Below are 14486 nucleotides of genomic sequence, written 5' to 3' on the forward strand. Positions count from 1 at the left end.
CAGACAGGCAAATGTATATAGATGGTACCAACATGCTTACTTGTAAATTGGAAGCATTATAGGCAGCGGAGCTGATAAATGGGGAGCAATTTCTAGCAGGTTGGCACGCTCATGAAGGGCTTCTTTTACCATCTTATACTGAAAAGCAAAACAGACAAAATTAGTTTGGCAGTAACAGATCATAATATTTTCAAATGGCAAATAGACACCCTGCCAACTGACTGATACACAGAAACCTCTCTACCTGTGAGCGAGGATAGCTCCCTTCTAATCAAATTTCTAATAATATATCATGCTGTCAACCTGAAAGATTTTTTAGAAACCTTAACTGTATTTGCATAGGAGAAAAACATGCTGTCAGAGTTCCCAGGTGTAAGATATTTTCCTGACTTGAGTTACAAGATTATTATAACAATTTATCTTGCATTCTCTGTATTGTCACTTTTCTCGGTCCCCATATTTTCCCATGTAAGAGATAACAGATTGCTCAAATTCATGCTAAGCATTCCCTTCTTGCTTCCACTAATCCAGGAAGAGATGATACTTAGGAGTTGCACAGTATTTTATAGATTATTATTTAAAAGCTTATCTCTTAATTCCTCTGGTCCTTATTATGCCTCTCTGAAAACCAGCATTGCTAGCATGGTACAATTTTACAAATGAGAAAACTGAGGCTCATAAAAATTGAATAAGTAAGCTGGAACACATCCCAAGTCAGCTGATTCTAAACCTTATGCTCTTTTCCTTACAGCCATCATGATGTCAAAGAGACACCCAAGAAAAGGGGACAGATTCACAAGTGACAATGTCAAGTTAGTGCTGCTATGTTTTTCACGTATGAAAGGCAGATACGGAGGTTCAGCTGATTTTTTTCTCCCCTACCCCTCTGGGAAATGTCATCTTCCACACTGTCTTGGCAGTTTTCAAATGGTGGCAGACTGGACACAATAAAGTGTGACATAAAAAAGGCATGACTCAGATCATCTTTGCCTTGAGAATATGTCAGTGACAAGATTAACGTGTGATTGCAGTTTCAGTTAAGAGGATTAATTTAATACTCACCACCACCACCCCAGCCCCAAATTACAATGCAGCTCCCTGAAATGGCTTGGGAAGTAGCAATTTGGTGATTGGTGAAAAAAAGGAAGGGAGGGAGGGAGGGAGAGAAGGAAGCAGGGAGGAGGGATCACAATTGTTAAAAGGCAACATGTCCAAAAGTAATTTTGTAAATCTGCTACTCTGACACGCCTATGAAGGAAACGCCTCTGATTATCCAGAAGCATAATACCACAGGAAAGATCTTGCACACCTCTCCTCAAAGACATTCCAGCAGAATACACTAAATGGGTATTTCCAGGAAGAAATGTTAAAAGCCATAAAAAAAAAACTGATTTAATTGGGTAGAAAAAAGCACAATCACAATTTTTGTTTAACAGCCAACATACACAATTACCTGCTCAATATCCAACTTCATGATAGCCTTCTGAAGGTATCTCACACCACCATGGATCAATTTAGTGCTTCTGCTGCTGGTCCCTGATGAGAAATCATCTCTTTCTACAAGGGCTGTTTTTAGTCCTGTGTAACCAGAAAACCAAATTAACTTCTTAAATTACACAATTTGTATGTAATTCATTAAAGGCACTTCTCCAGGGTAGAGACAATCACAAGAAAAATTACTCTGAACATGGATAGATTTGTATTCAAAGTGCGGCACACTGTCTGTATTATAATGAAGAGATTTTAGTCTCTTCCTGGGGGAAAAGTCAAGGCAGAACCAGAAGCATATTAAACTGTGAATGAATCACAACTAGAAAATATTACAGTACAAAATCATGGCAGTAACAAACTCTGGTGCTTTAATAGAGTCCAAGGAGAGCCTGCACCCGTCTTCACCCATGAGAGCTAACTCAGCACTTTCATGAGTCCCTCTGGAGCCCCCACTCATCCCTCAACCACAGCTGTCTGCACATGTTCCAGCTCTGTATCTCCAATGTACTCTAACGTGTCATTGATAAACCTAGACAAGCCCTCGCATGTGCCGGCTCCTATTCCTAGAATGATGTTATAGTGGGTAGAAAATAGTGAGAGAGAACAAAGATACCACAACAGAAGAAGAAAAAAGAATATTAATCTCTGGTACCGAGGAGTTCCTGGCCTAATTTCGGACATCCTAGCACAATATTATAGACCTACAAAGAAAAAGCCAAAAAAAAAAGAGAGAGAGAAAGGAAAAATAATGAACACAGTACAGAAAAGTCAAGACAATATTCTTGGTAAAGCTGAGCAAAGAAAGGTCAATTTTGGAAGTCATCCTTCTCCCCATCCCTTTCTTTGAGGGTTGCAGTAAATCTCTTAGAGATGAAATTCTTTTGGCTGGATTTTCTTTTCTTGCAGAGACATCCCGACCTCCCCAGCACTGGGTAGGACCAGCAGCACTCTGAGGCCCATGCACTACTTAGAGATGAAATCTGAAACTTCAAAAGACCCAAAGCATATATCAACACCCAGCCATGAGGAATTTTCATGGTCTGGCTGGCATCCTCTTGGGGGATGAGAGAATGTCATAGAATCCAATTACAATGAGAATATGTAACTGGAGCAGTTTGGGCTCACAAAGCTCATATAAGAGAACCTGTGCATGTACTCAATTCAGAGCCATTTATTACATTTAATACCAAAGGGTCGTTTTTATAACTTTTAACAGTTTAAATATCGTACCCAAATGTCATCATAAAATCAGGCCAATTCCCTTGACTCAAAAGGACAAAATATTTGGAAGCCATGGAGAAAAGAGTAGAGAACTTTGATTCAAGGGCAAAAACTGTTCATGCTCTAACTAAGGAGCAAAATAACAGAAAATATGAGTACCAGAGACCCAGGTCACATATTTAAACATTTATGCCAAAGAAAGATCTGTAAAGTTCTCCACTATGAAAACTCAATCAATGCTTAATAAATTTAGTACTGGATATAACATATAAAAAATAATATGTCATTAGTACATATTTCTTACAAGAACACCGAGAGTTTAAGCGACGGGTAAAATGATGGGGTCAGGAATAAACGGCAGGGACTCAGCTGCCATGAGGCTCCCACCGCGAAGAGAGGCACGCAGGAAGCAGGAGAGCTGCCCAGACAGTAAATTCAAAAATGCAGAGGACGCTTGTCTTACTGTGGATTAAATTCAGGACAACCACCCCAAATTGTGTAGTCAAGATTACATTTATATTCTTTAGGAATGAACTGTCTTGGCGAGCCATGGTAGCACCTTTTCTTAGGAATCCCAACACATCGAGGCCCTCCAGCTCTGAAATCAGCCATTTTTCTTTAGTTGAAGATCAGATGAGAAAGCTGACTTTACAACGGTATTTAAGAGCCAGATTATTTCAAAAATACCTCTCTTTCCATGGTGGAATCATAGGCATGGCATCAAGACACCCAAAACAGGAGAGGCAGGGGCACAAGACCGAGACAGGACAGGCAGCCTGCAGTCCAGTCCAGCCCCCAGCCTGGGCCTGCCCAAATGTCTGCTGAAGGCTGTGGGAGGGGACATCTTCATTCCCATAACGCCCACTGCCGAGTGTCTAATTTCCTACCCTGGTGTGTGGGCTGGAACTAGTACCTGGCTTCTAATGAAAGAAGCACAGCTAGAATGATGGCATTACAATTCCGTGACTAGGCCACAAAAAAACTGACTTCTTCCTTGTTCCCTTTTGCTTGCTAATAAGCAAGCTGCCGTGTTGTGAGTCAAGGAACCATGGGAGGCCCCCGGTCAACAGATCATGAGGAACTGAGCCTCGGTCCAACAACCTGTGAGGAACTGAATCCTGCCAACAGCCATGTGACTTGCTAGCAAGCACAGCATCCTGTGAGAGACTCAGAGTCAGAGGCCTAGGCAAACGCACAGATTCCTGACCCACTGAAACTTTTAACAGTTTAAATATTATACCCAAATGTCATCATAAAATCAGGCCAATTCCCTTGACTCAAAAGGACAAAATATTTGGGAGCCTTTTGCAGGGTAGTTCATTGACGATGCAATTCCCCTGTATGAACAAAAACTATAGCCAATGTACATTTTATTGTACCTGGGCATGAGATCTTCAACAAAGACTGAGTCTAAAGACAAGTGTGTGTTCCAAATAGGTGGAGGGGAAGAAAGGAGCTATCACTGGCAATGATCAGCTTAATCAAGAGAAAGTCAAATGCTTAAAATAACCCAACTTACGTAGGAGCTCCTTGTCCCTACACAGGGGCTGGAGTGCAGAGTGCGGGCAAAGGTGTGAAGGCGATCCAGAGGGAGGAGTGGAAAAGGCCTATCAAAAGGGCCTTCCATCTGCTTTGGGGCATGTGGACCCTGTCCGGTGGGCCATTGTTTCTCGTAAGTAATATCCAGACTCCTCAAAAGGAAAATGCCTCTGAGAACATACCTACAAGTCATGAATCCTTTTAAGAAGCAAATCCCCCGCCAAGATGGAGGCGTAGGTGGAAACACTGTGCCTTCTCCCACAACCAAGTGTGAATACAACAAAGGTTTAGTACACAAAGACACAGCCAAAGAACAGAAAATTGAACTATACCGAAGTCCAACAACAACGAACCGTTCAACCAGGACCGGTAAGAGGGACGGAGCCAGCAGCAGAGCAGGGTCAGGCAGGAAAGATCCCCTGACCCAGGCATGCAGGCAGCCGGGATAGCAGTGTGCAGCAGCCAGAGTAGCAGCTCGGACCCAGTGAGAGTGTGGGGCAGACTGACCACAGTCACACATTTGCGTGCAGATAAACCAGCAGAGTGAGCAGTTGAGATGGACCACTCAGGCCCCAGTGGGTGAACCCAGCTACAGAGGGCTGACCACGGCCATACATTCGCACATAGTGGGACAGAATGTGCCCCGGCGATGGTGGCAGCTGCAGCGGCAGGAGGAGGCAGACGGGACCTCCATTGCTCCTCTTGGACCCTGCCCCCACATACAGCGTCACAATCCAGCAAGTGGGTTGCCCTGCTCTGGTGAAGACCTAGGGCTCTGCTCCTCATAAGTAACAGGCACAAACAGTCCAAAATATGGCTCAAGAAGAACTCAAAGCCCCAGAGCCGATAACTCTAAGCGAAAAAGAAATAGCAAACCTCTCAGATGCACAGTTTAAAACACTGGTGATCAGGATGTTCACAGAACTGGTTGATTAGTCACAAATTAGAGGAACATATGAAGGCTAAACTAATTGAAATGAAGGGAAATGCACAGGAAACCAATAGTGATAGAAAGGAAACTGGGACTCAAATCAATGGAATGGACCAGAAGGAAGAATGAAACATCCAACCAGAAAAGAATGAAGAAAGAAGAATTCAAAAAAATGAGGAGAGGCTTAGGAACCTCCAGGACATCTTTGAACATTCCAACGTCCAAATTATAGAGGTACCAGAAGGGGAAAAGAAACAGCCACGAGTGGAAAACTTATTTGAACAAATAATAAAGGACAACTTCCCCAGTCTGGCAAAGGAAACAGACTTCCAGGAAATCCAGGAAGCTCAGAGAGTCCCAAAGAAGGAACACACCAAGGCACATCACAATTACATTAGCCAAGATTAAAATGAAGGAGAGAATCCAAGAAGCAGCAAGGGATAAGGGGACAGTCACCTACAAAGGAGTGCCCATCAGACTGTCAGCGGATTTCTCAAAAGAGACCTTCCAGGCAAGAAGGGGCTGGAAAGAAATATTCCAAGTCATGAAATCCAAAGACCTACAGCCAAGATTGCTTTATCCAGCAAAGCTTTCATTTAGAATGGAAGGACAGATAAAGTGCTTCTCAGATAAGGTCAAGTTCAAGGAGTTCATCATCACCAAGCCCTTATTATATGAAATGCTAAAGGGACTTATATAAGAAAAAGAAGATGAAAAATATGAACAGTGAAAGGACAGCAAACTCACAGTTATTAACAACCATACCTAAAACAAAAGCAAACCAAGAGGACAGCTAGATCAGGAGTGGAACCATAGAAATGAAGATCACATGGAGGGTTAGCAACACGGGAGTAGGAGGAAGAGAAGGGGGGAGAAGGTACAGAAAATAAGTAGCATAGATGGTAGGTAGAAAATAGATAGGGGGGAGGGCAATAATAGTAGGGGAATATGGAATCTAAAGAACTTGAGACACGTGGTCATAAACTAAAGGGAAAAAATGGTGGGGGAGGGGGTGTGCGGGGGGAGGGGAACGAAGGGGGGGAATAGAAGAACTGTAATGGTATAATCAATAAAATATATATTTTTAAAAAATAAGCAAATCCTTTCTTAGGAAGTACAAGATCTGCCCTGGCTGGTGTGCCTCAGTGGATTGAGTGCCAGCCTTTGAACTGAAAGGTCCACTGGTTCTGATTCCCAGTCAGGGCACATGCCTGGGTTGCGGGCCAGGTCCCCCAGTTGGAGGTGTGTGAGAGGCAACTGTTCAATGTATCTCATCAATGTCACTCTCCTTGTTCTACCTCCCTTCCCCTCTCTCTAAAAATAAATAAATAAAAATCTTTTTTTTTTTAAACAAAGCACAAGATCTGGCATCAATGCCACATGAGCATAAACTCGAATAGTTTGTTCAGTTACAAGGTATCCATTTGGAAGAGAAAGGGTATGTTTGTTGATTCTTTATCATTATAAAGAAAGAAATAAAATTAAAATTTTTGAGAGGTTCTCAGATATGGTTTTGAGAAATACTATTGGGTTGCCTATCAGGAGAACCACCAAAATACCTTACACTGAGAAATCAGATTAATGCTCTAGAAAGATTTCTCTGAGAGTGGGCATGGAGGGTAGGTAGGTCTGGATGGGGAGAAGAGATGGAGACAGGAGACCATTTAAAGGACCCATGCCAGACAGCAGGAGCAGGGCAATGACACGCCCAGCCTTAGTAGGCAGACGACGATACCGGAGAGGAATAAGAAGAGAGAATTTTATGGGTTCTTGTTAAAAGAATACATTTGCCCCCCCCCAAACTGACAACATGAGGCAGAGAACTACTCTAGGAATTAGCAAGCCATCTCAGGAGGATATTTCAGGATATTTAAGTGAGAGCTAACACTTTAAAGCCTGAAGACTGCTTTTGCAAGTATTGGACATTTTAAAAACTTATTCACATGTATGTGTGTGAGAAGCCCTAGTGAATACCAACAAAAGTTAAAATGGGATCCTCTGTTAAACCAGGCCGTTTTCCCTGTTCCATTATTTCCAGTGTCGTATCATCAAGCTATCCATCAGGATTTCCGGAGAGAAATAATAATACTGCTCCTTCCAGACCAAACAATACAAAAATGTGGTCTTCCAAGTTATAGCTAAATTGATATATGAAAACATCGTGTAATCTAAAAACATTACCAGAAGTTTTTAGAAACACCGAAACTATATATTCTACAAAAATAAAATATTAAAAAATTTTCTACTGATGCTATATGCTAAATGTTCTGAATTTCTCTCTCATCTTTCTTGACAAGAACAACAGAACGAGGCAGAGGCCAAGACATGACTAGAAGTTATGGCTGTTTCTCAAAAGTATATTCCTTAGCTGATTAACCGTTATCTAACATGCTCCCTTCAGTTTCGCTTCTCGAAAACCCAAACTGCTTTCTCTCCTCAAAAATTACATGCCTGGGGAAGGGGGTGGGGGGAGAATACTGATCTGAAATTAAGAGCTTAGTTTTCTGATACATTGAAAGTATAAAGCAAGGAAGTAAAAAGAGAGTGCTGTTTACCTTCTCAAACAAACTGAACAGTATTTTTAACTGATATTCAATGCTAATATTTGTGTTCTTAGGGAAATAATTAACTTTGAAGGACATCAAAAATCATGTACCCAGGCTTCAGGCCAGTACTCCTGGCTGTATTTGAGGGGCTAAAAAAAAATCTTCCCTCAGAAGAGAAAAAATGGCCTCCCCACACAGTAGGCCATGAAGGGGCTGGCCTCTCTGCTTTTGCAGTAATTCACTAAAGCAGTTCAAGATTTTATGAGAAAGAGTTTTTGTTTCTTTTCTTTTGGGGAGTTTTTCTTTTTTATAGAAAGCAATAAGCTCTATTACTGCTGAGATGAATGAACAAGAACATTTAGGATGGTATTATTACTTTATTCTTCGTTTTTACTTTTGATTGCTTTCAGTAGGTATTCTCAGGAACTTCATGACACTGGTGAAGTTTAAATATTAGAGTGAAATTAGTCTGAAATTCTGAAGTGAAGTGAAAATATGATTATAGTACAAGAATAAAGTCAACTTGAAATCTATGTCTCAGTCATCTTCAGCCCATTTCTTAGCAAGTTCAAACTGCATCTTCTGGGTGGAGGGAGAGGTGTGAACTTAACTTTATAGTTTCACCTTAGTGACAATGTCCAGCTATCACGTACTTCCGACTAAACAAATTCATGAATCAAGACAGATAAATGAAGTAATCTCCCCAATAAGTCTAGTTAAATAGATCACTTTGTAAGTTATATAAATGTCTAATTAGCTGTGACTGGTGTGTCTCAGTGGATTCAGTGTTGGCCTGCAAAGCAAGGGGTCACTGGTTCAATTCCCAGTCAGGGCCATGCCTGGGTTGCAGGCCAGGTCCCCAGTACAAGGCATGTGAGAGGCAACCACACATTGATGTTTCTCTTCTTCTCTTTCTCTCTCCCTTCCCCTATGAAAGTAAATAAACAAAATCTTTAAAAACAAAAGTCTAACTTCTGGCCAAGATGGAGGCATTGGAGGAAACACTGTGCCTCCTAGCACAACCAAGTTTAAAGAAAACAAAGCTTTAGTAACAAAAACACAACTAAAACACAGAAAATTGAACTGTACAGAAGTCCGACAACAACGAACTATTCAACCAGACTGGTAAGAGGGGCGGAGTCAGCAGCTGGGGGAGAGGGGTCGGGAAGGAAAAAGTGGCCGGACCAACCCAGGTGCGCAGGTGGCAGTTGGCAGATCCCAGGCGTGGGGTGGCAACAGGTGGACCCAGTGAGGGCACAAGGCAGCTGGCTGACAGAGGTCACACATTCACGGGAAGATAAACCAGGCAAAGGAGCAAGCAGTGAGACAGACTGCCCAGGCTAGGGCCCCAGTCACAGGAATTAAAGCCTTGAAGCATCAACTTGGAAAAACTTTCAGGCTCCAGGTGCCGGGAGAAGCTACCAGGCTCACACAGAGTTTGTTGGAGAAACCTACAGGGTCCTGGAGGGTGTACAGGCCCACACACCTGCGAGCTGGCACCAGGGGGGCCTGGTTTGCTTCCGGAAAGCAGCAGAGGGGACCGAAATCCAAGAGAGAGCAGAACAAATGCCATTGCCCCTCTCTGACCCCACCCCCACACAGCATCACAATCCAGCAACTGGGTCGCCCCTTCCTGGTGAACATCTAAGGCTCCGCCCCTCATACATAACAGGCAGGACCAGACCAAAAAATTATGGCTCAATCAGAACAGATCAAAGCCCTAGAGCCAATACTTCTCAGTGACCAAGAGATGGCCAATCTATCAGATGCACAGTTTAAAACACAGGTGATCGGGATGCTCACAGAACTGGTTGATTTTAGTGACAAATTAGAGGAACAAATAAAAGCTAAACTAATTGAAATGAAGGGAAATGCACAGGAAACCAATAGTGATGGAAAGGAAACTGGGATTCAAATCAAGGGAGTGGACCAGAAGGAAGAAAAAAAATGACTAAACAGAAAAATATGAAGAAACAAGAATTTTAAAAAAATGAGGAAAGGCTTAGGAACCTCCAGGACATCCTTAAATGTTCCAACATCTGAATTATAGGGGTACCAGAAGGGGAAGAGGAAGACCAACAAGTGGAAAACTTATTTGAACAAATAATAAAGGAGAACTTCCCCAATCTGGCAAAGGAAATAGACTTCCAGGAAGTCCAGGAAGCTCAGAGAGTCCCAAAGAAGTTGTACCCAAGAAGGAACACACCAAGGCACATCATAATTACATTAGCCAAGATGAAAATGAAGGAGAGAGTCCTAGAAACAGCAAGAGATAAGGGGACAGTCACCTACAAAGGAGTTCCCATCAGACTGTCAGCTGATTTCTCAAAAGAGACTTTACAGGCAAGAAGGGGCTGGAAAGAAGTATTCCAAGTCATGAAATCCAAAGACCTACAGCCAAGATTGCTTTATCCAGCAAAACTTTCATTTAGAGTGGAAGGACAGATAAAGTGCTTCTCAGATAAGATCAAATTCAAGGAGTTCATCATCACCAAGCCCTTATTATATGAAATGTTAAAGGGACTTATCTAAGAAAAAGAAGACAAAAATATGAACGGTAAAAAGACAGAAAACTCAGTTATTAACAACCGCACCTAAAACAAAAGCAAACCAAGAGGACAGCTAGATTGGGAGCGGAACCATAGAAATGGAGATCACATGGAGGGTTAGCAACAGGGGAGTGGGAGGAGGACAATGGGGGAGAAGGTAGAGAGAATAAGTAGCATAGATGGTAGGTAGAAAATAGACAGGGGGAGGGCAAGAGTAGTGTGGGAAATGTAGAAGCTAAGAACTTGTGACACATGGACATAGACTAAAGGGGGGGAATGTGGGTGAGAGGGGGTGTGCAGGGTGGAGGGGAATGAAGGGGGGAAAATTAGACAACTCTAATAGTATAATAAATAAAACATATTAAAAACAAAAAACCAAAAGTCTAATCACTGTATTGTACACTGGAAACTAGTAAAATATTATATGTCAACTATAATTGAAAAAAATTATATAATTTTAAAAAATAGTTGGGTGAAAACGGGAGAATAATCACCATCTAAGGGGAGGAATAGTACGACATTTAACTTTCACAACATGAAACAAGTATATTTTAATGCCTTTTACTGATTATTTTATTATGCACAAAGACATGCTGTATGTAGTAAATGCCGAGAAGAGAACAAAACTCTCCTGTAATGACATAGCTCAGTGACAACCACAGTTGAATTTGGGGTGCTTAAACGTTCACATTTTCTGTGGATGTATATATGACCACATGCACACATTTTTCTCAATTAGGATCACATAATGCACTCCATTTTTTTCAGTTAACATTGTTCAGTGTAAACAGCTGTCCAAGTCAATACATAGTTTTTATTAATTCACTTTTAATGTGTGGGTAATATTACATTAAATATTTGCAATGATTTCTTTATTCAATTTCCTATTTTTGAACATTTGGGTTACTTCCTACCTCCAATCTCACAGATAAAACGGCAAGATTTCATTTAAACTCTGCATCTTTAATTATCTCATTAGAATAAATTTTCGGATGAGATTTATTTTTAGATATTTTCCAATAAAATGGAAAGAAAAATCCCTATAAAATAACCATCAGAGGTACCAAGGTAATAACACACAAATCAAAAAATGTAGACATTCTGTACAGTGGAACCATAGCCTTGGTATTAATGGCACAGGTCCCAAGAAAGAAAAATCACATCACTTAAGGAAAGGAGTGTTTATCTTTTTTTAGAAAAGCTCTGGGCACTTACCCTTTGATTTCAGAAAGCCACTGCCATTAATAAGAAAAGGGACTAACCCAAAGGCTGAGCATTTTATACAAAGTATCAATTTCTCTAAAACATCACACTCCTGTTAAGCTGCAGCATAATCTTGGCTCTTTAATCCTCCAGATCAGAATCTTATGGTTTGAACTAGTATTTTCCAGCAGTAAATGTTAGCATTTTACAGAATAATATTAATAATATTATCAGTATAATATTAAACTGATTATTTAATAGTTATTTAATAATATTTAATAATTATCATTTAACAATATTTATTATTTAATAATTATTATTAATAATATTGTCAGAATATTGAACTGATTATTTAATACCTATTTCCTTTTATATTCAGAAACAGATAAACCACTAATGTAGATATTATGATAAATTAGAACATACTATTAACATATTTTGTTTCCATAAAATCAAAGCAGGCTCAAAATTATATTAAGCCACAATATTGTTTATTTCAAACCTTGTTTTTTTTTAAAGATTTTATTTACTTATTTATTTTTAGAGGGCAAGGTGGGGGAAAAAGAGGGAAAGACACATCAATGTGTGGTTGCCTCTTACACACACCCCACTGTCGACCTGGCCCACAACCCAAACACGCGCCATGACTGGGAATCGAACTGGTGACACTTTGGTTCCCAGGCCAGCACTCAACTCACTGAGCTACACCACCCAGTGCCATAACTTGTTTTTTAATTTATAGTATATTTTAGCCATTTTCCCTGTAAATACTTATAAATTTCTTTTCAACAACTGCATGTACCTAATTTATTAAACCAGGTACCAATTTTCTGCCATTATACATATTTTAAAATTAAATTTTGATCAATATGTCATTAACTTTAGCTTTGAACTCCTCCAAACAGAGAAAATTGTATATATTTTATATGTAATAAAATATATTTCATATATATTATGTATATATGTATTTAAAAACATGGTTGACTCAACAATAAACACTCCATGGACCAGAAATGTAGCAGGCAGCAGAAACTCAGAACAGAATACTCAAGCCCCCACAGCCTCTGTCTTGCTGGCCTCTGGGTCTAGAAATAAGCAAAGGAAACCCAGATTTCCATACCTATAGGGTAAGAGGAACATAAGTCTCTCTGTAAGGAGAGGTAAAGAAGTCAGACTAGCACTTGGATGAAGATACTGGAGAAAGGTTCAGGCTCTTCAGAAAAGAGGTTGACCGACTCCTCTTAACCACCATCGGGGCTGGACATGCCTAAAAGGCAGGAAGACAGCCAGCCCCGAGGGCAGCATCCGAAAGCTCCGCCAGCCAGTGTGGCAGCTGGTCGGAGGGATGCCCAGTATCAACACAAGAGCAGGAGCCCCAGTTTGGTTCTGGGAAAGTCGCAGATGGGGCTGGTTGGCGGCAGCAGTTATATGCACAGAGGTGACAGTGTGGGAACAGAAACTGATAGAAAACTGACTTAATACCAAGGAAGGAAAGGAAGAAGAAATAATGTAAATAATGAAAGGAAAAAAATACAAAATAAATGTATGTGGTTTCAAATAAACGGATCAAATTAACTGCTGTTAGGCATAAAAAACTAGGTATATGCAGTTTATCATAGACATACTAAAGCAAAAGACATAGAAAAGTTCAAAAGAATTATGACACAAACTGTTTGATATATTATAAATACTCCCCAATTGTCATGTGTTTGTTATAATTTGTGCCATAAATGATTTCAATTTTTTAAATTTATTTTATCGTTGTTCAATTAGTTATCTGTATTTTCTCCCCACTCCTCCCCCTACCCCCACCAAAGAGTTTCTGATCATAAAATTGATTTCATAAAATTGATTTCAATTTTTATGAAATCAAATTTAGCAGGATTTTCCAGAAGAAAAGAATGGCTTTATTGGTATTCCACTAAAAAGTATCTTTCCCACTTTGTTTTTTAATAATCCACATATACAGCCCTGGCCAATGTGGTTCACTTGGTTGGAGCATCGTCCCATAAATAGAAAGGCTGCAGGTTTGTTTCTGGATCAGGGCACACACCTAAGTTGTGGTTTCAGTCCCCAGTCAGGGCATGTATGAAAGGCAACCAATTCATGTTTCCCTCCCTCTCTCTCTTTCTCCCTTCCCCTCTCTCTAGAATCAATAAGCAGGATCTCAGGTGAAGATAAAAAATGAAAGAAATTTCACGCATACCTTCTTCTAATAGATTTATAGCATTTTGGTAAATCCTTGATCCACATGGAATATGATAATCAGAATATGTGTGCATGTTTATGTGTGTATAAATTTGTGGAAGTGGATAACTCCAACATCATTTGCTAATAACCAATAATGACAGATTTGAAATGTCTTTACCATATTCAAAATTTATGTATTTAGACTCTTACTTTTGTTACACTGATCTTTCTATTCCTTTAGCAAACTACTTTAATTAAACTAGCTTTGGAATACACTTTAATCTGATAGATCTCTACCTCCTTTCTCATTGGTTTTTTAAAATTAATCTAGTAAATCTCATAGGCTTATTTTTCCGGATAAACTAGCAGTTTCTCAAGCCACCCCCCCAACTCCTGCCAAAGAAAATCACTACATTAATTAAAATTACATTAAATTTCTAGATTAACTTTAGTAGAAAACTACAACCTAGTCTAACTAGCAGTATTCAGCAAACTTTCACGTGGTGCGATTCTACTGTCCCAGAGTAGGATTTCCTCTTCCCTCACGGTGGGAGAAGGTTGATGGTAGAAAGGATATGAGAGGCAGAAACCTGTAATTCCCCAAATACACTATCCTCCAAGGCCCTCCCCTTTCTGCAATGCACATACACCTCCTTTTCACAAATTTTTACTTATGCGGAAGGGTGTTATTATGTTCCTTCATTTATGTCCGGGAAACCAGAGGCTCTCTGTTAAGGTTAACAGACATGCAGAAAGTCACAAGCTAGTAAATGATAAAGTCAAAATCTGATCCCACTTCATTCTAAGTCCATAACC

At 40.2% G+C, this 14486-nt stretch overlaps 1 protein-coding gene across 2 annotated transcripts in view; it reads right to left on the reverse strand.

The window, feature by feature from the left end:
* GPD2 (glycerol-3-phosphate dehydrogenase 2) overlaps positions 1-14486 on the reverse strand; it is a 140150-nt gene that overhangs the window by 70695 nt on the left and 54969 nt on the right. For both annotated transcript variants that reach the window (XM_037027808.1, XM_037027810.1), the window contains exons 4-5: positions 1454-1578; positions 41-138 (exon numbers count right to left, since the gene is read on the reverse strand). In XM_037027808.1, the coding sequence (XP_036883703.1) occupies positions 41-138; positions 1454-1578 (223 nt within the window). The remainder of the gene's footprint in view (positions 1-40; positions 139-1453; positions 1579-14486) is intronic.

The sequence above is a fragment of the Sturnira hondurensis genome, unplaced genomic scaffold, assembly GCF_014824575.4.
Source record: "Sturnira hondurensis isolate 20B ecotype Veracruz unplaced genomic scaffold, ASM1482457v3 Scaffold0019428, whole genome shotgun sequence".
Taxonomy (NCBI): Eukaryota; Metazoa; Chordata; class Mammalia; order Chiroptera; family Phyllostomidae; genus Sturnira; species Sturnira hondurensis.